The sequence below is a fragment of the Paroedura picta genome, chromosome 1, assembly GCF_049243985.1.
Source record: "Paroedura picta isolate Pp20150507F chromosome 1, Ppicta_v3.0, whole genome shotgun sequence".
Classification (NCBI taxonomy): Eukaryota; Metazoa; Chordata; class Lepidosauria; order Squamata; family Gekkonidae; genus Paroedura; species Paroedura picta.
The window spans coordinates 153,720,352-153,745,354 of NC_135369.1; the positions used below are offsets into that span (position 1 = coordinate 153,720,352).

Consider the following 25,003-nt stretch of genomic DNA (forward strand, 5'->3'; position numbering starts at 1 on the left):
GTTGTTAGTTTAAATTCTGTATCAGAACATAGCAGTCCCCTGTTGTTCAGAGTTACTCTGGTCCAGGCCCAGCTATTTTAGCTGGTTTTCACTACATTTGATTTACAGTGCCTCCCAGTTGAAAGACAAAGGAATGTCTAATTGCAGTAGTGTCTTTTGTTCTATCACATCTTGATACGTAGATTGTTTGCAAGATTCTGAAATACACAGCACTGTCTCTAAAGATTAGTTTTGTAAGCAAAAATAGCAAAATACATTTGTCATCTTATAAGCTTAGTATTCATTTAGTTATTATTAGATTTCTATATTCTATACTATCCTACTCCCATAAGCTCCCATAGTAGCATTAGGTTTAGGTTTCTGCACAGAATTTACTGAAATGTGCATGGCCTACATCTTGCTTTTTCCACCGTGCTTCCTCTTCAGCAATCTAATGTATAGTTTTCATGTAATGTGGGGAAGATATCTATCTCCCCCCCCCCTTTTTTTTAATTTGGAAAAAAAAATGTCTGGATGTTGTTCGAAATACACAATGGGGAACATGCAGCTGTCAAAGAATAGAATCAAACTGAACAAATATTTGACAAAATGGCAGGACACTACTGTGTGGTAATGTGGCTGTATAGCTTTGTTGTTGTTCAGTACTCTCAGAAATAACGAGAGTTTGCTTTTGTATTTGACTTGCAAATCAGGGAAGATGTACAAAGTAATGGCATTTGCAGGAAAGTTGTCACTAATTTTCTCTGTCTCTGATACACACACACGCACACACACACAAAGAGTACTGACCACTGGCACTCATGCTTGAGTTCTTCAGGAAACTATGTTCAGCAAAGCTGATACAGTAGCAGTGGATATATTCTATACTCTCTAGAGCAGCCTTTCTTAGCATTTTTACTATTGAGAAACCCCTGAAACATTCTTCAAGCTTTGAGAAACCTCAGAAGTAGAATGACCATGCAGAATATTGTTGGGAAGCATAGCTGTGCACATGCCCACCCAGAGCACCTCCCTTCCCTACCTGCCCCAGACCCATCATTGGCCATTTTGGGAGGGGAGGGAATAGGTCGACAACCATGTATGGTCATATCACCCAATAAGTGTTTTTAAAAATTAAAAAAAATAATAATTGATTCCCATGTATATAGAAAACCCTTCCAGTGCCTTCAAGAAAACCCAGGGTTTCATGAAGCCCTGATTGAGAAAGCCTGCTCTAAAGTAACCAACACTTGCACAGAATATAGAATATAGTTGAACCAAACATTATCTATTGTGTACTGTACATCAGATGGTCTCAAAATCCAGTGTCATTGCAACAGAAGTACATCAATAGTATATGCCACATTGTACAGTTAAAAAACACATTGTACAGCAGTTTAAAACTATGTAGATTGTGGGGTGGATGTGGGGGCTGATCATATAGGGAAGGAGTCCTAGCTATTCTGAGAACAATGACATTTGCAGACTGTGATGCTGTCCCCAATAGAAAAATGCAGTTGTCATTAAAGGTTTTGCCATTAATTTTGATAAGAGGTGAATTGTACATGTCCATGATATACTGTATTTGCTGGTGTATAAGACTACATTTCCCCCCTGAAAAACATGCCTCCAAGTGGGGGGGTCATCCTATATGCACTTCAGTTGGGATAGACATAGCTGCCCATAGTGACCTCCCGATGCTCGCCCGGTGCTCATAGTGGCCTCCCGATGCCCACCCACCTCATTCTACATACCATACAGTATCGTGCGGTATCCAGCGCGGCTGCAGCGGGTCATCAGCGTGGCTGCAGCGAGCATCTGCAGCGAGAGAGGGGTGCCAGCATTTTCGGGTTGACGGCCCGTTCTGCTTGGCGGGAAGCAGTGGCGCTCTGGCTCGCCCATTGTCTATGCAGAGCTCACACTTGCGTACTCGTGCCGGTCACAGGGAGAAGCAGGGGCAGGCCGAGTATATAACAAACTCTATATTTTTAATGGAAATTTTGGGGTCGTCTTATACGCCGGCAAATACGGTAATTATACATTGTATTAAAATGGTATTGAATTTCCCCATAATTCTAAGCCTAATTCTAAATTTTGTTTGCTGTGCTTTTCTGGAATTTGTCTCTAAAGCAATTTGTTTCATTTTGCCATGTATGCTTCTAGCTAGAACATGTGGTTCCAATCTACGTGGACCAAGTGGAATTATTACATCTCCCAATTATCCTGTTCAGTATGAAGACAATGCACATTGTGTATGGGTTATCACAACGCTAGATCCAGAAAAGGTATGTTTCTTATCTTTTGTTTATTTCCAGATAATGATACAAAATTAAATATGAAATAAGCATTAAAAAACAATTCTCTGATACAGATTGTGTGTTGTGTTTACATTAGGATGTACATTACAGTACAGCAAATGACACTGGAATAGTAGTGAATTGTGTGTGAATTTTACTGGTATATGGTATGTTAACAAAACATACAGAGAAACAGCATTTTTTATCCTTTGCTTTATACATTACTACATTGCTGATGCTAAAATTACTGATAATTTAGAAATACGCACATATATTTGTCTGTATCTTATTGCATGAGTTTCAGATTGTCCAAGATAATTAAATATTTTAATGGTATTGACAGACTTTCATCACAATTGTTTGACGTCTATAACATGAGTTTCAATCCAGGAAGAGATCTGTTTTATCATGGTTGTACAATAAACCACTGCAACATTGAGATTTTATTCAGGATTGGTATTTTAGTGTTATAAGAAGTAACATGGTTATAACAAGGTTTTGAGAGGCTTGGTATGAAATGTGATATCACAGTTCCCCCCCCCCCAATTAATTATTCAGTATGTATTTTTTCCAGGTTTTTTCCTGGACCCCCATTTAGTAGTGGATTTTAATGTTTCCAGACCTGGGCCTGCATTTAACCTTGCACCTGTAACACTGGGGCCCACTAACGTGTAGCATGTCACAGAAACTGACTTGATATCACAGTTATGTAACAACAGAGAAAGTGACTGTACTTTCCTAGTCAAAAATGGGGTAGTTTGTGTCCTCCCAAATGAAATCATCATCCTGATACCAAGTCTAGGAACCTGGTTTAGACTGATAAAAGGTCGTATTTTCTTTGTAATATCAAAAGTGCAGTTCTTCAGATGCATGTTTCAAAACTTTCACCGCAGCAACAGAATTTGGTGACTTCTTGAGGTCTTGTGAAAACTATCTGTGAATAAGAGACAATTTGACATTTCCCTAACTCAGTGGTTTATAAAGAACAATGTGTACCTAAATATTGGAAAACATTTAATAAGATTAATCTATGGATAAGGAATTCCAAACTGTAGATTCTTTATCTTCAGCGGACATTTTGTGATCTAAAGTTTACTGTGTAAATCATCCAAACCAACAAGCATCACCTTTGTCTACATCATTAAACATCTGCTGGACTTCCTTTTCTGTTCAATACTAATTAGCTGTTAAAGTTTGTTCTCTACTTGTTTAAAAGTGTTCCCTTTTAACGCTCTGCTTATTTTGAAGACTTTCCACCAAGTCATTTCCTTGAGGTCCTACTAATGTATCACTGATCGCTACCCGACTGAGTCGTTTCTTAGAGTTTTGATGCTCACAAATAGCTAATTTGCTGTGTGTGTGTGTGTGTGTGTTTCCCTAATGGCTTCATCTAGACTGTGCTGCAGGTGTTTTAATTTGTAGTTAATTCCATAGGCATTTTAGTGTTCATTCCCTTTTGTTGTGTTTCTCACTTTCTAATATTTGTCATCTTTGGATAAATTCCAAAAACCCAACTTCTCTCATTATTAGTCTATACTCATTGTTCAAACTGTACCTCCAGCTTTCTTTAAACATGCCCTTCCTTCACCTACTGTTTTGGTTCATTCCTCCTACCTGATTGAAGAAGTTCCTGCTGCTTTCACCATTCCATGATAACTTTGCTAACCAGTGGGGCTCTCTCTTTGCAGTCTGTAGGAGGGCCAGGTGCTGTGTCATTTTTGGCAGTGATTCTCAGTCTAGCACATTACTCTCCTGACTGGTTAGAGATTATGGGATCATTTCAGCTGCTGTGGGCTACAGTGATTCTTGGTTTAATGATCTGTTAAATAAAGGTATGCCCTATTTAAAGGTTTGTCTAAAGACTTTACCTGCTGTAGCATAAACCTTGCATGCCAAGTTAATTCTTTGGCTTTTGACAAAACTTTATTTCCCTTTATGTACATTGTAAATACTTTAATTTGTCCCAGTGGGAACAGAAAAAAAAACAATGATTTCCTGTAGCACATTAACAGATCAAGAAATAATCATGGAATGAGGCCCATGATGAGTTTCATAATAGGGCTTTAGAGTTACAAGAGGTTCCATAGGTGTGGTATGATTGAAATGTGTGGGATATATATTGCTTCTCTGTACAGCTGCGAATTACCAAACAGGGAGTTAAGAGTGTAATTAAATAGATAGATGTTCAGTTTTTAAAATTAGATTCCATAAATTTGATAGTTCCACAATACAAGTTTGCAACTCAGTCCATATTTATGTTGCCATAATAAGTATGGTTTTAGTTGGGATACATTTTTGTTGAAAAGTAGTATAACAATAAACAAATCATATAACCTCTTGCCAGTGTAACCTGCTTTGATCCATTCAACCAGTATTCATCCAGACTGTGCATTGATCTACTAAACTTTATAAATATATTTTTCAAGCAATTTATGTACAACAATTTACACTTGTGATGATTATCACACATGCTTATTTAATAGCAGGCATGAAGAGCTAGCCCACTTCCTTCCCTCAGAAGCATGATTTTTCCTCCATTTTTCTCACCCTATCTGACTAAGCCCTTTGGCTCTATTTTCTTCTTTCCTGAAGAAGTATGACTGTCCCACCCTATGAAATGTTGCTGTCTTTGTCCAGGAACCTGAGGAAAGAATCAAGATCCCTCTTAGCCCACTGAAATAGCACTCAAGGCTTTTTAAAGTTAAAAATGAACACAATATTTTATTCCGCTTAGAGGGGAACGGTCAGGTGAGTTCAGGGGTGGAATTTTTTCCAAACACTCTATTATGTTTCATGAACATATTTGACACTTTTGGTTTCCAGTACCAGGGATATTCTGTCCAGTATCCAAGCTCCTTCATTAAACACATCAGTACACTACTTAAGTATTTAACTGACTGCTATCCAATCTGTGTCCCATCCCCTAATACACAGGGGTGGAGGCTAAAGGGAAGAAACCACATCCAACACCGATGCTGCACAATGCCAGGTTGATCAATAATAATGCCAACAAACTACAAGCTTATTTTGCAGAACAGAAAATAGATCTAGCATGCGTGATGGAAACCAGGGTCAGGGAGTGTGAAACCGCAATAAGCTGGCAATCCCTGGCCCCAGGGAAGCTCATCTTTCAACAACTAGAGCTCCCAGAGGACATCAGGGCTCTGCCAAAGTGAAAACAATTGTGCAGGGCCTGTTAAAGGGAGCCCTTCCAACACACATTCAGCTAAGACAAGTGAACAAGCCACTAACCACCAACCAGAAGCCCCATAATCTGTACTAATAGAAAACCAGTGCAGATAGACTAAACTGCTGTTGTTGTTGAGTCCTGTTGATATAACACAGTGTTTGTTATTGATGTTATTAAGTACTGTTGTTGAATGTTCATTGTACTGTACTGCATATGGGAGTTACCATGTAAACCACCCTGAGCCGAAAGGGATGGCAGTATATAAATATAATACATAAATTAAAATAATAAGAAAACTGATGCTAACAAATCAAATTCCTTGAAGCAGTTTGTAACTGAAGGCTCTGTGAGGAATTAACTCTTCACTGTCCATTACTTGTTTACACAGCACTTATAGATTCCATCACAACATGTTTAATTCAGTTTCATATATAGGAATGCCTTCCTTGAGACAATTTGGTAATGTATGATATGACAAAACTACCAGAAAACTCCATTTGCAGGAAAGTATGAGTGCAAAAATTGAAATGTTCCAGGAAAACATATAACAATTGTCTATCACAATAATGGAGTATATACACATCTATAAAACAAAATAGTGGGTTTTAAAGACTCAAGATACATGAAAAATACACATTTTAATGTTTCCAAATATGCATACAAAATACATGTAAGACACAAAATTAAAATAACGGAACCTGTCAACCAGTTATGGAAAAGAACAGGTAACACCAAAGGACACGTGACTAGTCTACTTCTATCTATAGATTGTATAAATCAGCTCCACCAGTCTGATGTAACAACAAACTACATTGAACTTCTTACACTAAAACATAATTATCCTGAATCAAATAATTTAATGTTATCAAGAGTTGCTGGGGAAGACAATATTGCTAGTAAATGTTGAAGGCAGCAGAAAAAGTGGAAGACCCCAAATGAGATAGATTGACTCTGTAAAGGGAACTATGGTCCTAAATTTGTAAGACTTATATGTATCTTTTATTAGTTTTTGCTAGCTTTTATCCTTCCCCCCTTCTCCCCCTTCCCCCCCTCCCAAGGCTGGTGTTAGCACCTGGGCATTGCCAGCTAGGCCCTCTCTCCTCCCCGATAGTGGGTATCATTATTGGGTGTGTGGCTTATTTTATTTATCGCCTGTTGCTGTGTATTTTATATTGTGTTAGACTGTCCTTTTAATGGGGATTTTGTTCAGAATAATCTTGTGCATGTATGAACTGGAATCCTAGTAGTCTCTGAGTTCATATTTATATAATTAAGATCATTATGAAATTATCTAACAAAGGGCAGGGGTACATATGTGCCAAGTCATATTCTCTGTGACTATGTTGGTGAAAATATATTTCTATAACTCATGCATATTCACTTCTGACTTTGGGCAAAAATTTGTTTTAGTCTGTTTCAATCAGTAGTAATAATCACTTTCAAGTTATCTTAAGGATGCTGCCTGCATTCTTATCAAGTAGACCATGATTGTGTTAATGCCATGCAATTTTCTTTTAGTTAGATTCTTGTATAGCCATCAAGTAAAATCACTGTAAACACTTTATGGCTGTTTTCAGTAAACTAAGAAAGTTAAGGCAATGAATATATTTATAGTTCAAAGAAGATGGTCATCCTAAATCTCAGTAATATTAAACAGAAAACCAGTACGATTCCAAGAGTTCAGTATAATAAATTCAGTATAAATTGCCTTGAAGAGCCTACTTTCACGGAGGGGTGGGAGTACAATGTTTCATTTGCTTATTTCATAAAGCAAATAAAATAAGGCTATATAAAATTATGTTTTGGTAGGAGGACAGGAAGGAGGGGGTCACATATTTACAGCAGCACCTACAGTTGGGCAGAACAGGGAAGGTTCACAAGCAGTAATCTTGGGCAGGAGAAAACTCAGCACTGGGAGTGTAGGAGAGGCTGTGCCTGCAGGATGCTTCTTGCTGCATTCTGGTGAAAGGAGAGAGCATAGTAATGGTGGCTCTAGCACCCAGGAATGTTCAGGAGCTGGCGCCCGGGACATAACTCCCATGCAAGAGGTAAGAGTGGTGAAGAGAGAAGATATGGAGACTGCTAAAGAAGCAGAAAGGTCACTCTGGCTATCCTAGAAATGAGTCACCCACTTCTGAAGGAAAGTTAAAACTGTGTGGGCAGGCTAACATTCCCTCTTGTCTTCCCTCCTCGCCACTCTTGCCTCCTGTACAAGAGTTGTGCCCCAGGTCCCAGTGCCAGCTCCCAAGTGTCTCTGACTGCCGTAGTTGCTGTTACCATGCTGGTATTCTGTCTCTCCACTGCAGCAACAATGTCCTACGGGCAGAGCCTCTCCTCTCCTCCCAGCACTGTGTCTCCTCTTGGACAGGGCTGCTGCTTGTGATCCTTCCCTGGAGTATCTGCACCTGTTCTGACCATCCAGGACAACTGCAGGCACTCCTGCAAGTAAGCAAGTTCCCTTCCTCTTTCCCTGTCTTGTCCTCCCAACCCAGCACGTGAGCAGCTTCGGCAATCTTTTCAAGCAATTTTGGGGGGATTTGAAAATTGCACACCCCTACCTATAATTTATAATATTTGTAATGTTTTGCTACAAATTTATTGTGTGTGTTTATTGTTGGGAAAAATCTATTCCCTTAGCAGAGTTACTGTAGTAAAAAAATAGCAGAGTTATTATATAAATAATGAGACCACACGAGGCAGATTTACTGTATATAAAAAGACAAACTTTACTAGCTAAACAGGGTAAGGGCACTGGAAGTTAAAAAACAAGAAAATACTTAGCTCATTACAGGAGCTGTCTACCTTAGCTGCTACATGGTTGAGATTCAAGATGGATCTGCTTCTCTGCCCAAAGCAGAGTTCTTCTCAAACAAAGAGAGGAAGTAGAATTCTTTCTCTTCCTGCCAAACTTGTGTCCATGACAAACCAGAGTCAGGCCATGGCCGGGAAGCTAGGAAATTTACATTGTAAAACAGACCATTTGACCCACTCTGCCTGTCCCACTAGCAACAAGTGTAAACAAACAGTTTAACCCTTTTGACTGACAGTCTGTGGCTGGCTCTTGCTAAATGACAAAGTCCAACATTTATTTTATTTTTGTGATTTAATATGAGATTTTATATGTATGTATGTATGCTATGGTTTAAAATACTGGCCTCTAAGTTCTGCTGGCTCAACACAATCAAAGCTGATACAGGGATGATCGTTAACCAACTGAAAGAAGCAGTCAGAGACAGGGGTGCATGACAAAGACTTTCCTGTAGAATCGCTGAGGGTTGGACACAACTGAATGAATAACATCATCATCAAAAAAGAGGAGTGCTGGATGGGTGAGGGAAGCATGTTATGACTGGATGGTAGCTGTACCTTAGGACAGCGGTCCATAACTTTTTTTGGGTTGTGGACCGGTGGGGGGAAGGGCAATCCGGGCCCTATGCATGCACGGCAGCCCCTGCGCAAATGCGCATGCACGGACCTACCGCACATGCGCGTTTGCACCGCCAGGATGCCGGCGGCTGCACTTTACTCTCCCCCATCCCGCAGATAGAATCTTGCTGGGCCGCAAGCTAATCGGGCGCTTTGGCTTTGGCGGCCGATTAACTCACGGCCTGGCAGGTTTCTCACTGCGGGGGGGGGAGGGAGCCGCAGCCCGGTGCCAAGGCCTTTGTGGCCCAGCACCAGGCCACGGCCCGATGGTTGGGGACCACTGCCTTAGGGGACAGAATAGGTGGCTTTTGTTGAGAGGTCTTGTGTGAGAAAAGCAGAGATAAAGGAGATGAAAAATACACTGAGTGAAGTGCTGTGAAGAATGAGACCAATCCGTTGTGAGGAAATTATCAGCCTAAGTCGCAAAGAGAACTTTAGAGAAAGAAGAATTTTACCTTTCTTGAAAGCAAGAAGCTAGTAGTATAAAAGAAGATCATTACACTTTTGATCCACACTGAAACCATTAAACTTTAGACTTCCAAATAAACTCTGTATTTGTATAAATATAACGCTGTTTTATTTAGAATGTTCTTTGGGGTTTTTTTAAACTCCATAGCTTACATGCTGACCATTCTGTCATTCTAGCAGGTATAACTAAGCCGTCCTATTCTCCGGGTCAAAGAAGTCTAAGGCAAGAATTGTTGTTGGCAGAAAAAAATCATTAGGGAATTCTAAGTAAATCAAGGAGACAGCATGTGATCATTTCAGAGTACTGCAGAGAGGAGTCATTATAGGTGCTACAATACAAGTGGGCTCACGACGGGTTTCAGGAAAGGAACAAATATTACAATATTCAGTATGAGTTTCACACACAAGATGATTTGTGAGGAAGATATTAACATAGTGCTTCCGTACAACTTAACAAAATTGCATGATTGTATTTGATTTTAAAAACACCTTGCTATGCCTTGCACATTCAGAAAAACAATAGTAGGGATATAATCACTTTCATTGAGCACAAGCATTCAGCCAGCAATAAGAGTCGCACTTCCACTTACACAAGGGCTGTTATACATATGAAAATCATTTATGAAAGTGAACCATTTAAAAAAATCAATAACACAATACATATATATGGAATTGTTTCTACATTCTCTTCATACAATTATAGACAAGCACCACTGGAGGGGAAAATTTGCAAATTCCACTACAGCTATACACCCTGAGATCAGAAAGTGAAACAGATGTCTTCCACATAAATTAACATGAGACCTAATTTCTTGTGCTTTGTTTATATTCAAGTTAAACAAGTTCACAGTTAGTAAAAAGCCTTGGGGCAGGCCATATGTCTCTTTCTGATGCTACCACCAGTCCATGATCTGAAAGTGCCACTCAATAGTAGGAGCTTCGGAATGTTAACAGCCTAGCAGGTCACAACTTTTAAAGAGACATTTTGCAAGAGACCAAGATATCTTGCAATTTCACAGATTGGTACCAATTCTAAAACATTAATTGGTGTTCCCTTTAGAAATTTTTCTATATAAATATGACTAAATTAGTTTTTTTGTGTTCTGCTAAAAATCCATTGGTATTCTGCTGTGTGGGGAAAAATCCCTATTAGAGCATCAGCACTAAAAATATTCTCATTCATATTATAGCCAGTTACACACTGAGCTTATTTGTTACTTGGTGGGGCACATATTGTTGGGCTTCTCCCTACACATGGACACAGTTGCTTTTAGGAAGTGTTCTATGTTGTAGAACTATTTAGCACTTTCCTATTAGTAATGCTATCAAAGAAGACTTCCTGTAAAAAGGACATTACTTTTGCATTTGAGATGGATATATTTGGATTTTAGATTTGTGTTTTTTCTTCATTGATACTAAAACACTAATAAAAAGGATTATCAGCCAATGATCTATGTAGGGCTATGTTCATGAACACATAAAGCTACAGAGCAAAAATTTAATCCAGTAAGTCTCCCCCCCAACCCTCCCCCTTGGGCTCGAGATTCATTTTTAAAAACTTTGAGGCTCATGATTGCAAAAGGGGTGACATTAAAAAAAAGCACTATGCATCTGTGATTAAATGCATAGGCGTCTCAAGGGAGAAGTTTTACTTGGCATTGTGGGCTCTTTAAAACATGGAGAAAGGTGATTGGCTGCCTGGCCTGATTGACAGGTAGAGGAGAATAGTGGGGCCTATTCCACACAAGGATCAATGTGGCAGATTGCTTGCAGAAAGAAATAACGGAATTTAAAATAGTGGAATTTGGCGTAATGCATACCTGCCTTTGTAGTGGAATCCAGTAGTGTTTCAATCGTTTCCCACAGGTTTCCGGTCTCAACAAAAATCGCTAGAAAGGAAGCGATTTTTTCTGTGCTTTGTCTTGCCCCTGGCTGTCAATCAAACGAACAGCCAATGGGCGGGTTATATCATGCTCTGGAGAAGCCCCTTTCCCTTTAAGAACAGTTTTAAAAAAAAAGAAAAGAAAAACATACATTGCAACGAATATGCCTTGATTCCTTGCTTCCTCCTAATGTAGAGTCCCATCTAGCTGGCAGCTGGTGTGTGAGCTGCCGATTCATCGTTGCCACGCTTCCCTGAGTGAACCCCCCCCCCTGTGCACGGGTGCGATCGCTTCGCCGGAAGTTCAGAGGAGAGAGACAGGGGGAGGGACTTTGCTGAAACCGCAACAATTTTAACGCACAGGTCTTTTTCACTAGTGTTGCAGATTGCTTGCAAGAGTGTAGCGCTTTTCGGAGGGTGAATCCACTTTTCTGGATTCCCCTTTAAGCGCTACAACGAATCACTTTTTGCGGATCATGTGGCAGGAGTGTGGCAGATTGTGTGCGACGTGCATAACTGCAAATTAGTAGCGTTTACAATTTGCCACACTCCTGCTACATTTAACTTGTGTGGAATGGGCCTGGGTAAAACACATTACTCTGTTCTGCCATTTCAAGCAGGCATGCGAAGTGCCAAGAAGCGCAAGAAAGCGGCAAAGGAAAGCAAGAGAGCCAGAAGGTGAGGGATGGCCAGAGGCCATTATTTTTTAGCGTTATACCATTTTGCTGGTGTAACGCTATTTTTTAAAATGTGTGGAATTGCCCTGATTGTTTTTGTTTGCTTGTTTTTGGCTTTCCTGAACTGCTAAACTTTTGGGAAATATTAACTGAAGTTGCTTTGTGAGAAGCCAGAGTTTGAGGGTGAGTCCTTGTAGCCAGCTGGAGAGTAGTTTCAGTCTGAGTCTGTTTGGGTCTTTTGTCCATTCTGTTGCTGTTTGAGCAATATCTGTTTGCCTGGGTTTGATTGCAGGCCATAACCTCTGCAGTTGTTGCTGAGAGGCAGGGACTGTAGGTCTCTCAACTCCAAGGCTTCTCCTAGTTAGAGGCTCTTAGCCTGGAGATTGAACCTGAATCACTCTAAAATACTTTTAAACAACGACCCATTTATGAAGGCAGAAAGCCAGCAGGGGACCAGGGACTATCCAGAGTTCTTCAAGGAGTATCATATACAATTATCTACTGGGCAAAAATAATGGGTATGTGACACTTTTAAACAACTACTCATTTATGAAGGCAGAAAGTCAGCAGGGAACCAAGGGCTATCCAGAGTTCCTCAGAGAGTGTCATGTACAATTATCTACTTACTGAGGGTAAATAATGGGTACATGCTCTCTGCATGGAGCTTGTGGATCTCAGGGAGCAGATTCATTCCTTTCAGGGTAGAGTTGCCAACCAGGAGAAGCTGAGGCAGGTTTGGGGAAGAGACCCTCAGAAACTTACCAGAACAGTGCCACTGCTCTGCTGATAGTTGTTCGCTTGCTGTGCAGAGTGAGTCTTGAGGTCTGAGGGCATCAGTCTAAGAAAGAGAGAAGTGATCACTTAGAACAGTGGTCCCCAACCTTTTTATCACTGGGGACCAGTCAACGCTTGACAATTTTACTGAGGCCCGGAGGATTTGCTGGCAGGGGCTCATGGGAATTGTAGTCCATAAACATCTGGAGGACTACAGGTTGACTACCCCTGCTCTAGGGTATCACATCCCTGTTGAATTCCATCATCTCCCCAGGCTCCACCCTCCCAGTATACCAGTAATAGAGAAGATGAAGACACAGACAGAATCACCTGTACAAAGATAATTTGATTATTGTGTCTTTCTTTTTACTTGATATATATAAAATTTCTTTCACTTTTTTAAATCAAAACCTAACTTTCCTTTTACTATACATATTAAAGTCGTTGGAACAGATCAAAGGAATAATTGTTAGGACATAATTATCTCTACCCATTCTTTCCCATGATAACTATTTCATGGACAATTATAAAACATCTCAATTTGGCCCTAGGTGCTGGAGTTGTTCTAATGTGTTATCTCTAAAAGATGATAAATTGCTAAGCAGATAACTCAATTTGAATATTTTTTTTGTTTCTGAATACTTATTAACGTGACATCTGGTGCAGTCTTAACTAGAAGAAATGATTATGCTAAACACCATCAAGACCTATTCTGAATGCAAGGCTTTAGGAATGTTAAATATTTTTGGTGGGAATATGCAGCTGTGGTTACCAATGAATTATTCAGTATTGATCCCTTGCTTCCAGTCATTCTTCCCCCCCCCTTCTTTATACCTAGCTTCTGCCACTCCTCTAATAAAGTTTTGTAAGGTGCAGTTCCAATTCACCCTTCTTCGCATTACTAATTAAAACAAAACAATTTGCTTTGCAATACATACGGGAAAACTGCCAGGTGAAAATGGCTAGCTAGATGGCCAATGGAAAAGTCTAAAAAAGGAAACATGAAGGAAATGCTAATTCATTTGGTGCAAAAGCTTTAATGAGCTTTAATACTATCATTGACTTCGTTTTTTTCCTTGAAAGTACAACACTGTAAGAATCCTTCATGTTGTGCACAGCTACAAATAAAAATCTCCAGACATTTAAATAAGAAATTAGTGTTATCACCTAATTTGATTAATTCACTTTGATACATTCTTATCCAATGCTTCTGTTTTAAAGGGAAGGACAAGACTCCAAGGATAGTTCTGTTTTATTTGGCATATCCCCAATAACTGCTATTGCTCCTCCTTCCTGGCTGTGGTGTTAGTTGTGTTTATATGGGTTTTTTTAATTGAATTATTTTATACATACTTTATTTTAAACATTTTCACCTTCAAATGTTTTATGTTTTCTGCCTTGTGGTCCATATCCTTATCCATGGTTCCTCTATATATTTGTGAAACAGCCTGCGGGGTAGAACGTGTCCGGGTTTCCGAGTTGGAATAGGGTCAATCAGGGTGTAGCTAGCAATGCCCTGACCCTACAGCTCCCTCCCTCCCCCCCCCCCGGACGCTAGCCACTTTCCTCTCAGATGCACCAGAGACAGATAGAGACACACAGAGCCCTGCCAGACTAAACATGAGCCCTCATTCCCTCCTACCGCTCCTGCTGCGAGGGAGGCAGAGAGCTTCCCCAAGCTGCTGACCAGCCCTGCTTCCCTCCTAAGAATGAGCCCTAATTACCTGCTATGGCTCCTGCTGTCACGGAGATAGATACACAAAGATATCCGCCCCTGCTGCGACAAAGGGAGAGACAGGCAGAGAGCTGCCCCAAACTGCACACCAGCCCTGCTTCCTTCGTACAAACTAGCCCTGATTACCTGCTATGACTCCTGCTGCGAGGCATACTGAGAGACACACCGGGAGAGGGAGAGAAGGAGACACAGAGAGATATCTGCACCTCCCAGTGTCCCCTGGGTCCTAGCTCCAATTGCATTCCTGGTTGCAATTGGCTTTCTTGCTAGTAAATAAATAAATATTTGGTGGAAAGGTGGCATAGAATTTTTTTTTAAATATAGTAGCTGGATCCTATTTGCCTAATAAGAGAAGTCAAGCTACGTCCCAACAGCATTAGATATTGTGCTATCATTGCAGCTGCAGTTCAAGTAGCCGGATTTCTTGCCATAGCAACTGTTCCCCACAGCTGTTTGACAGGCCGATAGGGGAAAGTGGACACTGGGATCTAGCATCACACCAACACCATGATGTTACTTCTGGTGTAAACAGGAACTGATGTCATCACAGTGGCTCAAATCTCTAAGATTCAGAAAAAACGATGGTTAAACCTCAGTGTTTTTGGTGACTCAAGAACTCTGATTTACCACGTAAGTAGAATTGCAGCATTGGAGTGATACCATCTCTAGGGAGTGAGGTTCATGACAAATTTTGACTAATCATAGACAAGAAGTGGCCAAGCAGCGGCTCTCCGGATGTCCATGGACTACAATTCCCATGAGTCCCAGCAGGCAGGGGCTCATGGTAATTGTAGTCCATGGACTTCCGGAGAACCGCCATTTGACCACCCCTGTCCTAAATGATGATGTTCTGGATGCCTATTTCAAGCCTTAACTGTAAGATCATGATGTGTCCTTTGGAAAGCCATTTGGGGATTTGAGCCTTTTCCCCCCAGTCCTAGTCTTACATTTACCATAACGATACACTGGCGCTCAATCTTGGGAATTGTCCATCTTACACAAGCTCAGGTTTGGATCCAGCACTACCAAGATCTCTCACTTTAACACACACATCCACCATACCAGGATAATAGAAGTTGACACATGCTGTCTACAATAATTGCTAGGAACAGATTGCTATATCTTGGAAGCTCTCAGATTATGCATCCATTCTCACTATGCAAGTTCCATTTTTCATTATTATGGCTAATTGCAATAATTAGGAGCTCTGGTTTTTATCAGCATCTTTTTTTCTTGAGTAATGTTTTTTATAATTCTTTTTTAATTTCAGTGATTGAAAGTATTAGTGCTTGTCACTAAAACACTTCAAGAGTTACAAAGCTTTTGGGTATTTTCCTTTGTTTGTTTTTTAAACTTAAATCTTGCATTAACTACTTCTGGTGCTTTGGGAGCATATTTAGGTAGAAAGACTATGACTCAAGACAGTTTTATTTAACTGTGTAATTGAAATATTTCATTATGACTTTCCAGCTATTATATGGCTCTACTCCAAATTGGGATGATGAGCAAAAAGAAATCTATAATGCTCCTTAGCTTATAAACAGTTCAATGAATGAGATGGTATCAAAAGTAGAAGAGAAGATACGTTAAGGATATTTTATTGTCAGATGACCAGGAACATATAAAAATGGCCTTTTAGGACCTTGTGTAAAGGACCTGCCTGAAGTTGCAATAAGGAAGGCTTAAAGTGATTGTAATTACATATTTGAAATGGAGAATGCCGCAAAGGAGGCATAAAATATTTACGGTGCAATATTTTTCATAAAGATATATTTTTTTGCATCTCAAAACACAGCAGTTGTAATTTTTTGGTGCAACAATTAGCAATTCTAAGTCATGAAACAAAGCAAAATTATTAGCTACTCTAGTTGAAGACAAACATTGTGGCGATAAGAATATATCTTCTTTTATTCTTTTATTAATAATATATCTTTTTTATTGTGGTAACCCACCAAATGAGTAACCGCAGCAGTTTGCATATTTGCAGTGTTCTTCATGTTTGGACTAGAGTGGAGCAAATTTTTAGGGAGGGGATCCATTTTCTGGTTGAAATATATATGTTTAGTGAGAAAGAATTGTTGGTAAGTAGCTAAATAATGTTACAAATTTGCAAGCATTTGCCTGTTTTTGGTACAAGCCCTTTTATCCTGACCCCCACTGATATGGATGTGGACTTCAAAGCTTCAGAGAAGGAGTGTGAGCAGCCAGAAATGTGGCCTGGGTGAATGCAGGGAACTCCAGAAGATCCCTGCATGGTTGCTGGCCTGGCCTATCTATCCCAGAGGTTGCCTGCAAGGAGCCTGGAATTGGAATACCTCCACCAACCTGCAGAATCTATCTCTTCAGGTATTTCCTAACTTCAAACTCATGCTGATTTTTTTTAATGAGTTCTGACAACTTATCTCCATAGCTTGCTTAGACACGCTCAAAGACAGCACAGTCCTCTTCTTTCTAAGGTTCAGTGGCTTCTCAGAACCAATGTAATCCAGTCAACTAGAAATTGCACAGTTCCCAGGAGATTTACGATACCATCTTTCACGTTTTTGAATAGCTTTGTCAAAGCTTTGATTGATGTCCTAGATTAGGATAAATAACAAAGAACCAAGTCAGGGACAATCGTCCACCAAACATGGAGGCATTCAACAATGAAACTGAAAATTATTTTTCCTCCTGTTTCAGTATTCATTTGAGCCATAAAGCTCATGTCAGTATTCATTAGAATCAGAAATAGGGTTGTCAGACTATGGTGAGCAACTGGTAAGAGATTGCAGAGTCTTTTCAGGGTCATGCCAGTGCTATGATATCACTTCCGGTGTGACCCTGAGCCTCCAAAGCGCGATGATTTAACCATAGCGATTTGGGCAAATGTTGCCCAAAATGTTAGAATGTTGCCGGATGTGATGGCATCGGCATGACGTCAATCTTCACCCCTTATCCTGGCATTTTCTCCTGCTGATCTCTCTACCATAAAGCTCATGCAAATATTTTCTTGTGTGTTCTAACTTCAGTGTCCCTTGTATAAGTATAGTGGAGAAAGCTTCTCCTGTTTCTTCTGCCTTCAGCAATCAGCTCTGCATTACACCCTTCATTTATTTAACAGACAGTTTTTATCTCTGCTCTGTCTTCTTGCCTGGGAGTGTGGAGAAATAGGCTCTAATAGACTCCTGATAGTTCTTTCATAAAAAGGGCAGCAGGGGAGTGCTTAGCCTGTGGATTGTCTCGTGGTTTCCCCCTGTGGTTAAATCACATCATCTGTGATTAATCTGAAATTCAGTAGTGTGAATTTCTGCAATGAAGCTTAATCAGCCTACTCATATATAAAGCACTGCTGTGTCACAAACCTAATGAAGAGGTTGAACAAATACATACAAACAGAGTGAAGATAGGCTCCACATTTCTCCTCTTGTTTTAAATTGCCGTATTTCAGGCAGTGTAGAAGTTGTCTTCAAGTATTCTGCTTTCCAATGTTTCCGTTTTATACTAATGGCACATTTCAAAGCTATGTTAATAAGTTTAATGAAATTTTATGAAAAGGTAAAGGACACAATCCATTCATATAATTCCCCATCTTTCCATTATATCCAAAATTAAACAGTATTGGCTTTAAAATTTAGTTTGGAGATTTCTAGCAGTATTTGGAGGTGGGCACATTGGGAAAGGTAGGCACATTGTCAGCATTTTGGCGCGACGTCATTTCTGGGAGAGACTGTCATCGTGCCTCTCTATGGTAAAACCATTTATGTTCATAAAATTGTCCCTGATGCAAATTTCAAAAATATCTCTTAGTGACCAGTTATGCACGGGGCAGGTAATCCAAGATGGTGGCAGCAGGGCAGTCCTGACGGTATACGACGCTGCTCCCATCCCAGGCTTGGCCCAGCACAGTGCCCTGGAAAGCTTGCAGTAAGGGAAGGTGGAATCTTGGGATGCCACGGTTGCCAGTGGGGGCTAGGTTGGGCCAGCGCCGTGCATAATCAGCAAAGCCAGGCCTTTGGGCTGGCCTCTTCTCCGGACCTGTAGTGTCCCTGCAGGAACACTGCATACCCCTGTCAGCTATGTGGAGCTGCGGAGTTGGCCAGCTTGTCCCCCCGCACCCACCTTGGTGGCATGCAGCTCCCCGCCATCATGCTGTGGTGGTCCCATGCCCCCTGCTCCCCCGCACAGGCTTTCCAGTCCTGGCGTGCGCGTGCTATGCCAGGGCAGTCCGCGTACCCTGGGGGATTCCATCCCCTGTGCATACACGGGAAGCGCTGGGGCATGCTGCCCCAGCACAATGCCCAGCAGCAGCTACGCTAGGCTGCTGCCTTGCATAATGGGTCAGTGTGATGTATTTATGCCAATATACTTTCATTTTCTAATGCAGAATTTGCTTATAATACATTTTCTCCTTTCTTTTGTCTTTGTTCAGTGATACTAGAAAAGCTGACATGTCCCTGCCTCAGCAATCAAAATAAATAATTGTAAAAAATTAGAAAAAAATAGTTAACTTTATATAATTACCAGTTGGATCAGTTGTGCTTGAGAGCATTGCATATTAGGTTTGCATGTATATTATGATATACTATGAAAAAGAATATGCATTTTTGCATCAAACTTTTACAGCTAAATTTAGTGAGATATACTCTATCCGTTAGTACAGCTTGACGAACAGTTATTGAAATAAAATTTATCTTATTTGCTTCTTGGATTTATTCTCTCTCCTCTGCTGACTCTAATCCTCTCACCCCCCCCAACCCCGTTCAAGAAAGGACTCCTGCTGCGATTGGCTCCCCTCCCCATTCTGAGCTTTCCCAGTTGATTGCAGAACACTTTCTGTTTCATTGGGTGTGGCGGGGGGATAGAGGAAGACCCTAGTTCAAATCAATCTGAATTTATCAGGATCCACAATGGAAAAAACAAAGTAAGTGCAGAATCAGCCCTGATATGCCATGTTTGATTCCCTGATTCTCCAAATGCAGCCAGTTGAGTAACTTTGAGCTCATCACAGCCCTGATAGTGCTGTATTCACAGGAGAGTAACATCAGGGTTCTCTTAGCCACACCTACCTGACAACCCCTGTTGTGTGGAGAGTAAGGGAAGGTGATTGTAAACCGTTTATTTTTATTCATTTATATTTTAATTTATATACCACCACTCTCAAAGACTCGCAGTGGCTTACAATGAAAGAATAAAGCAACCCATCCCATAAAAGGGCTCTCTTCATCTGAAGTGGACAAGTTGTTAGGGTCGGTGAGGGTGTCCACGTGCCCCCTTGATCCCTGTCCGTCCTGGCTCCTCAACGGAGGTGGCCAGAGAATAGGAGGCCAGCTCAGGGACATTAACAACCTCTCCCTGGGTTCTGGGGAGTTCCCTGAGCAGCTGAAGGGGTGGTGGTTCAAAATCTCCTGAAAAAATCAACGCTGGACCCGCAGGACCTGGAGAGCTACCGGCAGGTGTCGCATTTGGCATTTTTGGACAAGGCAGTCGAAAGCGCTGCGGCGGACCAGCTCTTTGCATTCTTGGAGGAAACTTCGGCACTCGATCCATATCAGTCTGGCTTCTGTCCTGGCCACAAGGTAGAAACGGTGTTGGTCGCCCTGCTGGATGATCTCTGTTGCCAGCTGGATAGGGGCGGGTCAGCTGTGCTGTCCTCCTAGATCTGTCAGCTGCTTTTGACATTGTGGACCACAAACTGTTGGTCCACTGCCTCACCGGCATGGAGATACAAGGCACAGCCTTGCGCTTAATACACTCCTTCCTCCAGAACTGGACCCAGAGATTTGCTGTGGGGGATGAGTTCTTGTGTTCCAATAGACTCCCTTGTGGAGTCCCCCAGGGTGCGGTTTTCTCCCCCACAGTGTTTAACATCTTCATACGCCCTCTGACCCAGCTGGTGTGGAGTTTTGCTCCTGATACAGTATGCTGATGACACACAGCTCTATCTCCTTATGGACGGCCACCTGGATTCTCCCCCGGAACCATTCGCCAGATGTTTCGAAGCTGTGACGGAATGTTTTGAGCAGAGTCATCTGAAACTCAACCCCTCCAAGGCCGAGGTCCCTTGGCTGGGTGGTAGGGGGCAGGATTAGGAAGCACGTTTACCCACACTGGCAGGTGTGCAACTCACCATCGCGTCCAAAACCAGGAACTTGGGTGTGACCTTTGACGCCTCCCTGACTATGGAAGTGCAGGTCAAGAAAGTAGCTGGCCAGGCATTTTTCTATATTCGCCAGTCTCGACTACTAGCACCCTACCTGTCCCCCAAACACTTGGCCACAGTGATGCATGCAAAGGTCACCTCCAGAATAGATTTCTGTAACTCGCTCTACATGGGCCTACCCTTGTCCTTGACCTGAAGTGCAAAACGCAGCTGCTAGGGTCCTCACTGACACATCTTGGAGGGTCCACATCCAGTCTGTGCTGAGGTAGCTGCATTGGTTGCCAATTGCTGTCCAGATCTGATTTAAGGTTTTTATTTTAACCTTTAAGGCCTTATGCAGGTTGGGATACACATACCTGAGGGACTGCCTATTGCCTTATGCCCCTCGCAGGGCCTTATACTCTGCGGGAGAAAATATGCTGGTCGTTCCCGGCCTTAGGGAAGCATGCCTAGCCTCAACCAGGGCCAGGGTCTTTTTGGTCCTGGCCCCTACCTGGTGGAACGAGCTCCAGGGTGAGCTGCAGGCCCTTCAGGATCTTTCAGTGTTCTGCAGGGCCTGTAAGATGGAGCTCTTCTGCCAGGTCTGTGATTGAGGCGGGAGCTGGCAAGGTAGATCGATGCCCCAATGGGGTTTGAGTAGTACATCATCAGACCTCCTTCTCCACCCCGCTACTAGTGGGGGTCAGGAGTGGGTTTTCCGTCATGTTGGGTTTTTTATGTCTTTTAATGGGTGTTTTAATGGGGATTTTATAAGATGCTGTAACCCGCCATGAGCTGGCCAGGGAGTGGCGGGGAATCAATCAATCAATCAAACAAACAATCAATCAACCCAATACATTAAAAGATGGCAATGCATTGGAGTTAACTCCCCATCTCCCTTCCCCTGTCCAGCTGCAGTTAGGAGCTCTTGTGTTAGGAGTCCTGATCTAGCTAATTCTAATTCTAGGGGATCCACCAATAACAACTCCGGGACCTCAGCACAGCCTCAACCATACGCCTGGCAGAAGAGATCCGTTTTGCAGGCCCTGCGGAAAGCTGATAACTTCGACAGGGAGTTTTGAGACTCCTTCTGATGGAGAAAAATGGGATATAAAAACCAAACTCCTCCTCTACTTCTTCTCACATTCCTGTCTTATCAGGGATTCTCCCAGTGGGTAGACTCAAACTAAGAAGCGCTTTTCCTGTGTCTGGGTGAAGTTCATTAGCAAGTTCATTAGGAAGTACTATCCTTTGTCAGGCAAGTACTTGACTAAATGACTTTCTAATGAACTCCACCCAGGCATAGGTAAAATATTTTTAAATGGACTTGTAACTTCCCTCTCTAAAATATAAACTTTTTGTAAAGGTTAAAAACTTTAAGATACAGGAAAAAATACCGTACAGCATAACATTCTTTTTGAAGTCTTTTTTTTTTTTTAGAAAAGCAGTACAAAACTATACCAAGGGAATCTTTTTCTAAAAGAACTAGAAAGGGCGGGGGCATGTCTCCCTCCCACTGCAACCCCCCCAGTCAACACACACATACAGAGACAGCAAACAAACAAACTTGAAACAATGTTTTGAACAAATCCCACCTGTTCTGAAGATGTCCAGTAGATTGAAAAAAGGTAGGCAGCTTACAATAGAAATCCAAAATATAACAGAAATCCAAAACACGACAGAGCTGCAACAGCACACTCTAAAAAACCTAGATCTGAAGTAGAGTTAAGCTGCTTTTCTCCCATTTTACCCATGCTCAGAGCCATGGAGGGATGTAAGAGTTATTATGACTGGGCAGAAAATTCTAATTAATCTTCTAACATCTGATTCCACCCCTTGTTCTTACCAAATTGGTCAGAGGCACTCCGGAGCAAGTTGAAGCATGAAGAGCCCTGAAGGAGTCTGATGTGACTAGGAAGGCTGAAGCACACCACAGCAGTAGAGACACCACAGGAGAGGAGGTTGGGCAGGAAAGCTACTGGAAGGAGCAAAGACAGTTTGGCAACAACTGGGTTCACTAGAGTCTGCCCAGCAACCTAGCAATGTGCCGAGGCCTCACGTAGTCTCAAAGGATCCCAGGGGCATGACAACAGCAAAGGAGGTAGGGTGCAGCCTAGCCTACCCAAGAAGGCCAAATACAGGGGAGAGTAATTGGTGAAGTGAGCTGCAAAAAGTCCCAGCCTCACTCGGCCCAAGTGGGCGGGAAGCAAGTTCCTTTAGTGGAGACCAGGGGGTGGCACCGGGGTAGCTAGATCCAAGGTGAAGCCCCATTGGCCCTGGCGCCTGACAATTTACAGGACCAAGCTCCTGGACTGGAGGCAGAAGGAGAAGCCAGGAATGCCCTTCCCACAGGGAAAGAGGGATCTGGGTAGAAGCAATCCTCCCTCTTCAAAGCCTAATATTTCCTTTTTCTCTGTGGGTATGAATGACTTTTTTGGTTAACAGAAACTATCTCATTCTTTATTTCCATTGAAGGTGTTTCTGTGTGAACACTTCTGTAGGAAAACAAATCTGTCTCTTCAACAATGGAGGGAGCATGCCCTTTTCAACTATTTAGGCTTCCGTTGAAGGGTAAATCTTCTTTACCCACACACATATGTTGTGCAAATTCTGGAACAGGGATCTGAGGGCATGCTATTGACAGAAGTTGTTAAGTTCTACTTCTGTAAGAAAAAGGATTGTTAGTTTAAGTCTGACAGTTGTGTTTTAACATTTACAGAAGAAAAGCTCTTTTGACACTGACTGCCTTTTTTCCCATTTAAAACTTTTCATTGGTAGGAATACAGTATTATCCAAGACTAAATATCATCATCATCATCCCTCTTTCAGAATAAATCAACATTATTAAATATTACTTATTTTTATCTATCAGGAACCATTCAAGAAGATATGAAAATGAATTTTTGGTCCTCCAGAAGTATGCTCCTATGGCTGTCAACCCCCACCTATTCTTGCAGATCCCATGGTCTTTCCTTATCCAGCTTTTCATATGGCTCTCTTATTCCTTTTCTGTTTCTAATTCTTATTTCTAATTTTTAATTCTAATTTTACATTTTGATATTTTATCTTAATGTATTTTCTTAACATCAGTTTATGTTTGTTCTTCCAGATCCTGAGTTTGCTTCCCTTAAACAAGCAAAACTCTTTATAAAAGAAACTTTCTTGCACCTGTGTCTGTTTTTCTGGTTAATTTGATGAGGGGGGGGAGCCTTGTGAAATAAGATGTACTAAATAGTAGTGACATAAATTTGTGGTTACTGAAATTATCACTGGATTAATGATAGCCGGAAATTAATATAAATTAACATTGCGGAATTAAATACTATACCATGTATACGGATCCATTAATTTGATTTCTAGAGTGCTCAATTATATTAGTCCTGAAATTGTGATGTTGTTTGAAGAAGTACTTTCTAAAGAAGATTGCACGATGACACCAATGTCAATGTTATGCATTTCTACAGAACATTTAATGTTTCTTTTTTCCCTTTCCGACAACCTTCCCCTTTTGTCCTTAGACATTTAAAGAATTCACAAAAGCTGACATGTTTTCACAGGAAAATGAAATATGGATAAGCAAAGAAAAGGCCATTGAATTATGTGCTAATGCTCCTAGAGCTACAGCTTTAGAACAGCTACAGAGTTCTAATTTACTTAGGCTGGCCTGGAAACATAACAAATCACAATAGTAGTAGCTATACAACATAGAAAACGTAGCAGTACATTAACTCCTAAATAGTAGGATTTATTGTATTTGCATGGACTTGTTACTATATGCTCATCTCACCAAAAACCAAGGGAAATAAATGAGAATATGAACATTCCTTCATGCTTTCAGTATTTATTTTGTTGTTTGAATGTTATATGACTTTATCCCAAAGATTAAAATAAGTCTCCTCAGTTGTTGAATTTCTGTCAGGGACTGCATGATACAAAAACAGATCATTGATTTTAATGGCTCAAGAAAGTATACTTGAGTCTGATAAACCATTTTAATGAGCCTTGCTTGGAGGCAGTGCAAAGAGTTTGGCTTCAGAGTATTGAAAGTAACCCAATTGCAGAGTAACCCAAGCCTGCATATCTTTTTAAGGGCAGCCAAGACAGCAGAGGGCAGCAAAGGCAGAGGGGGACTTGCCACCCAATGTCACATTTATTTCAATCCAACTTCAAGGGTTTATAATGATAATTGTGATTGCTGCAGACTATAGTCGTTGACTGCTGAGACATAATCAAGGAGAATAGATCCTCCTTATACCTTTCTAGTGAGACATCAAGAGGTGGAGGCAAGAGAATAGCTGCATAAACACTGTGTTATTTGGATACCAAGCAGCCTGAAATGCCTAGCATAGGCACTGACCAAGAGCATCAGCAATGTTGTCAAACTACCCTCTGCCTCTTCTTCTGCTTTGTGATATCCTCTGATAATGGCAAGGGATGTGTCTTCTCCTCACTATCTC

General features: G+C 41.3%; 1 protein-coding gene across 3 annotated transcripts in view; it reads left to right on the plus strand.

Annotated features, from left to right (window-relative positions):
• The window catches only part of CSMD1 (CUB and Sushi multiple domains 1), a 1,334,105-nt gene that overhangs the window by 949,211 nt on the left and 359,891 nt on the right, over positions 1–25,003 (plus strand). For all 3 annotated transcript variants that reach the window (XM_077309265.1, XM_077309276.1, XM_077309285.1), the window contains one exon: positions 2,143–2,264. In XM_077309265.1, coding sequence (XP_077165380.1) covers positions 2,143–2,264 — 122 coding nt within the window. The remainder of the gene's footprint in view (positions 1–2,142; positions 2,265–25,003) is intronic.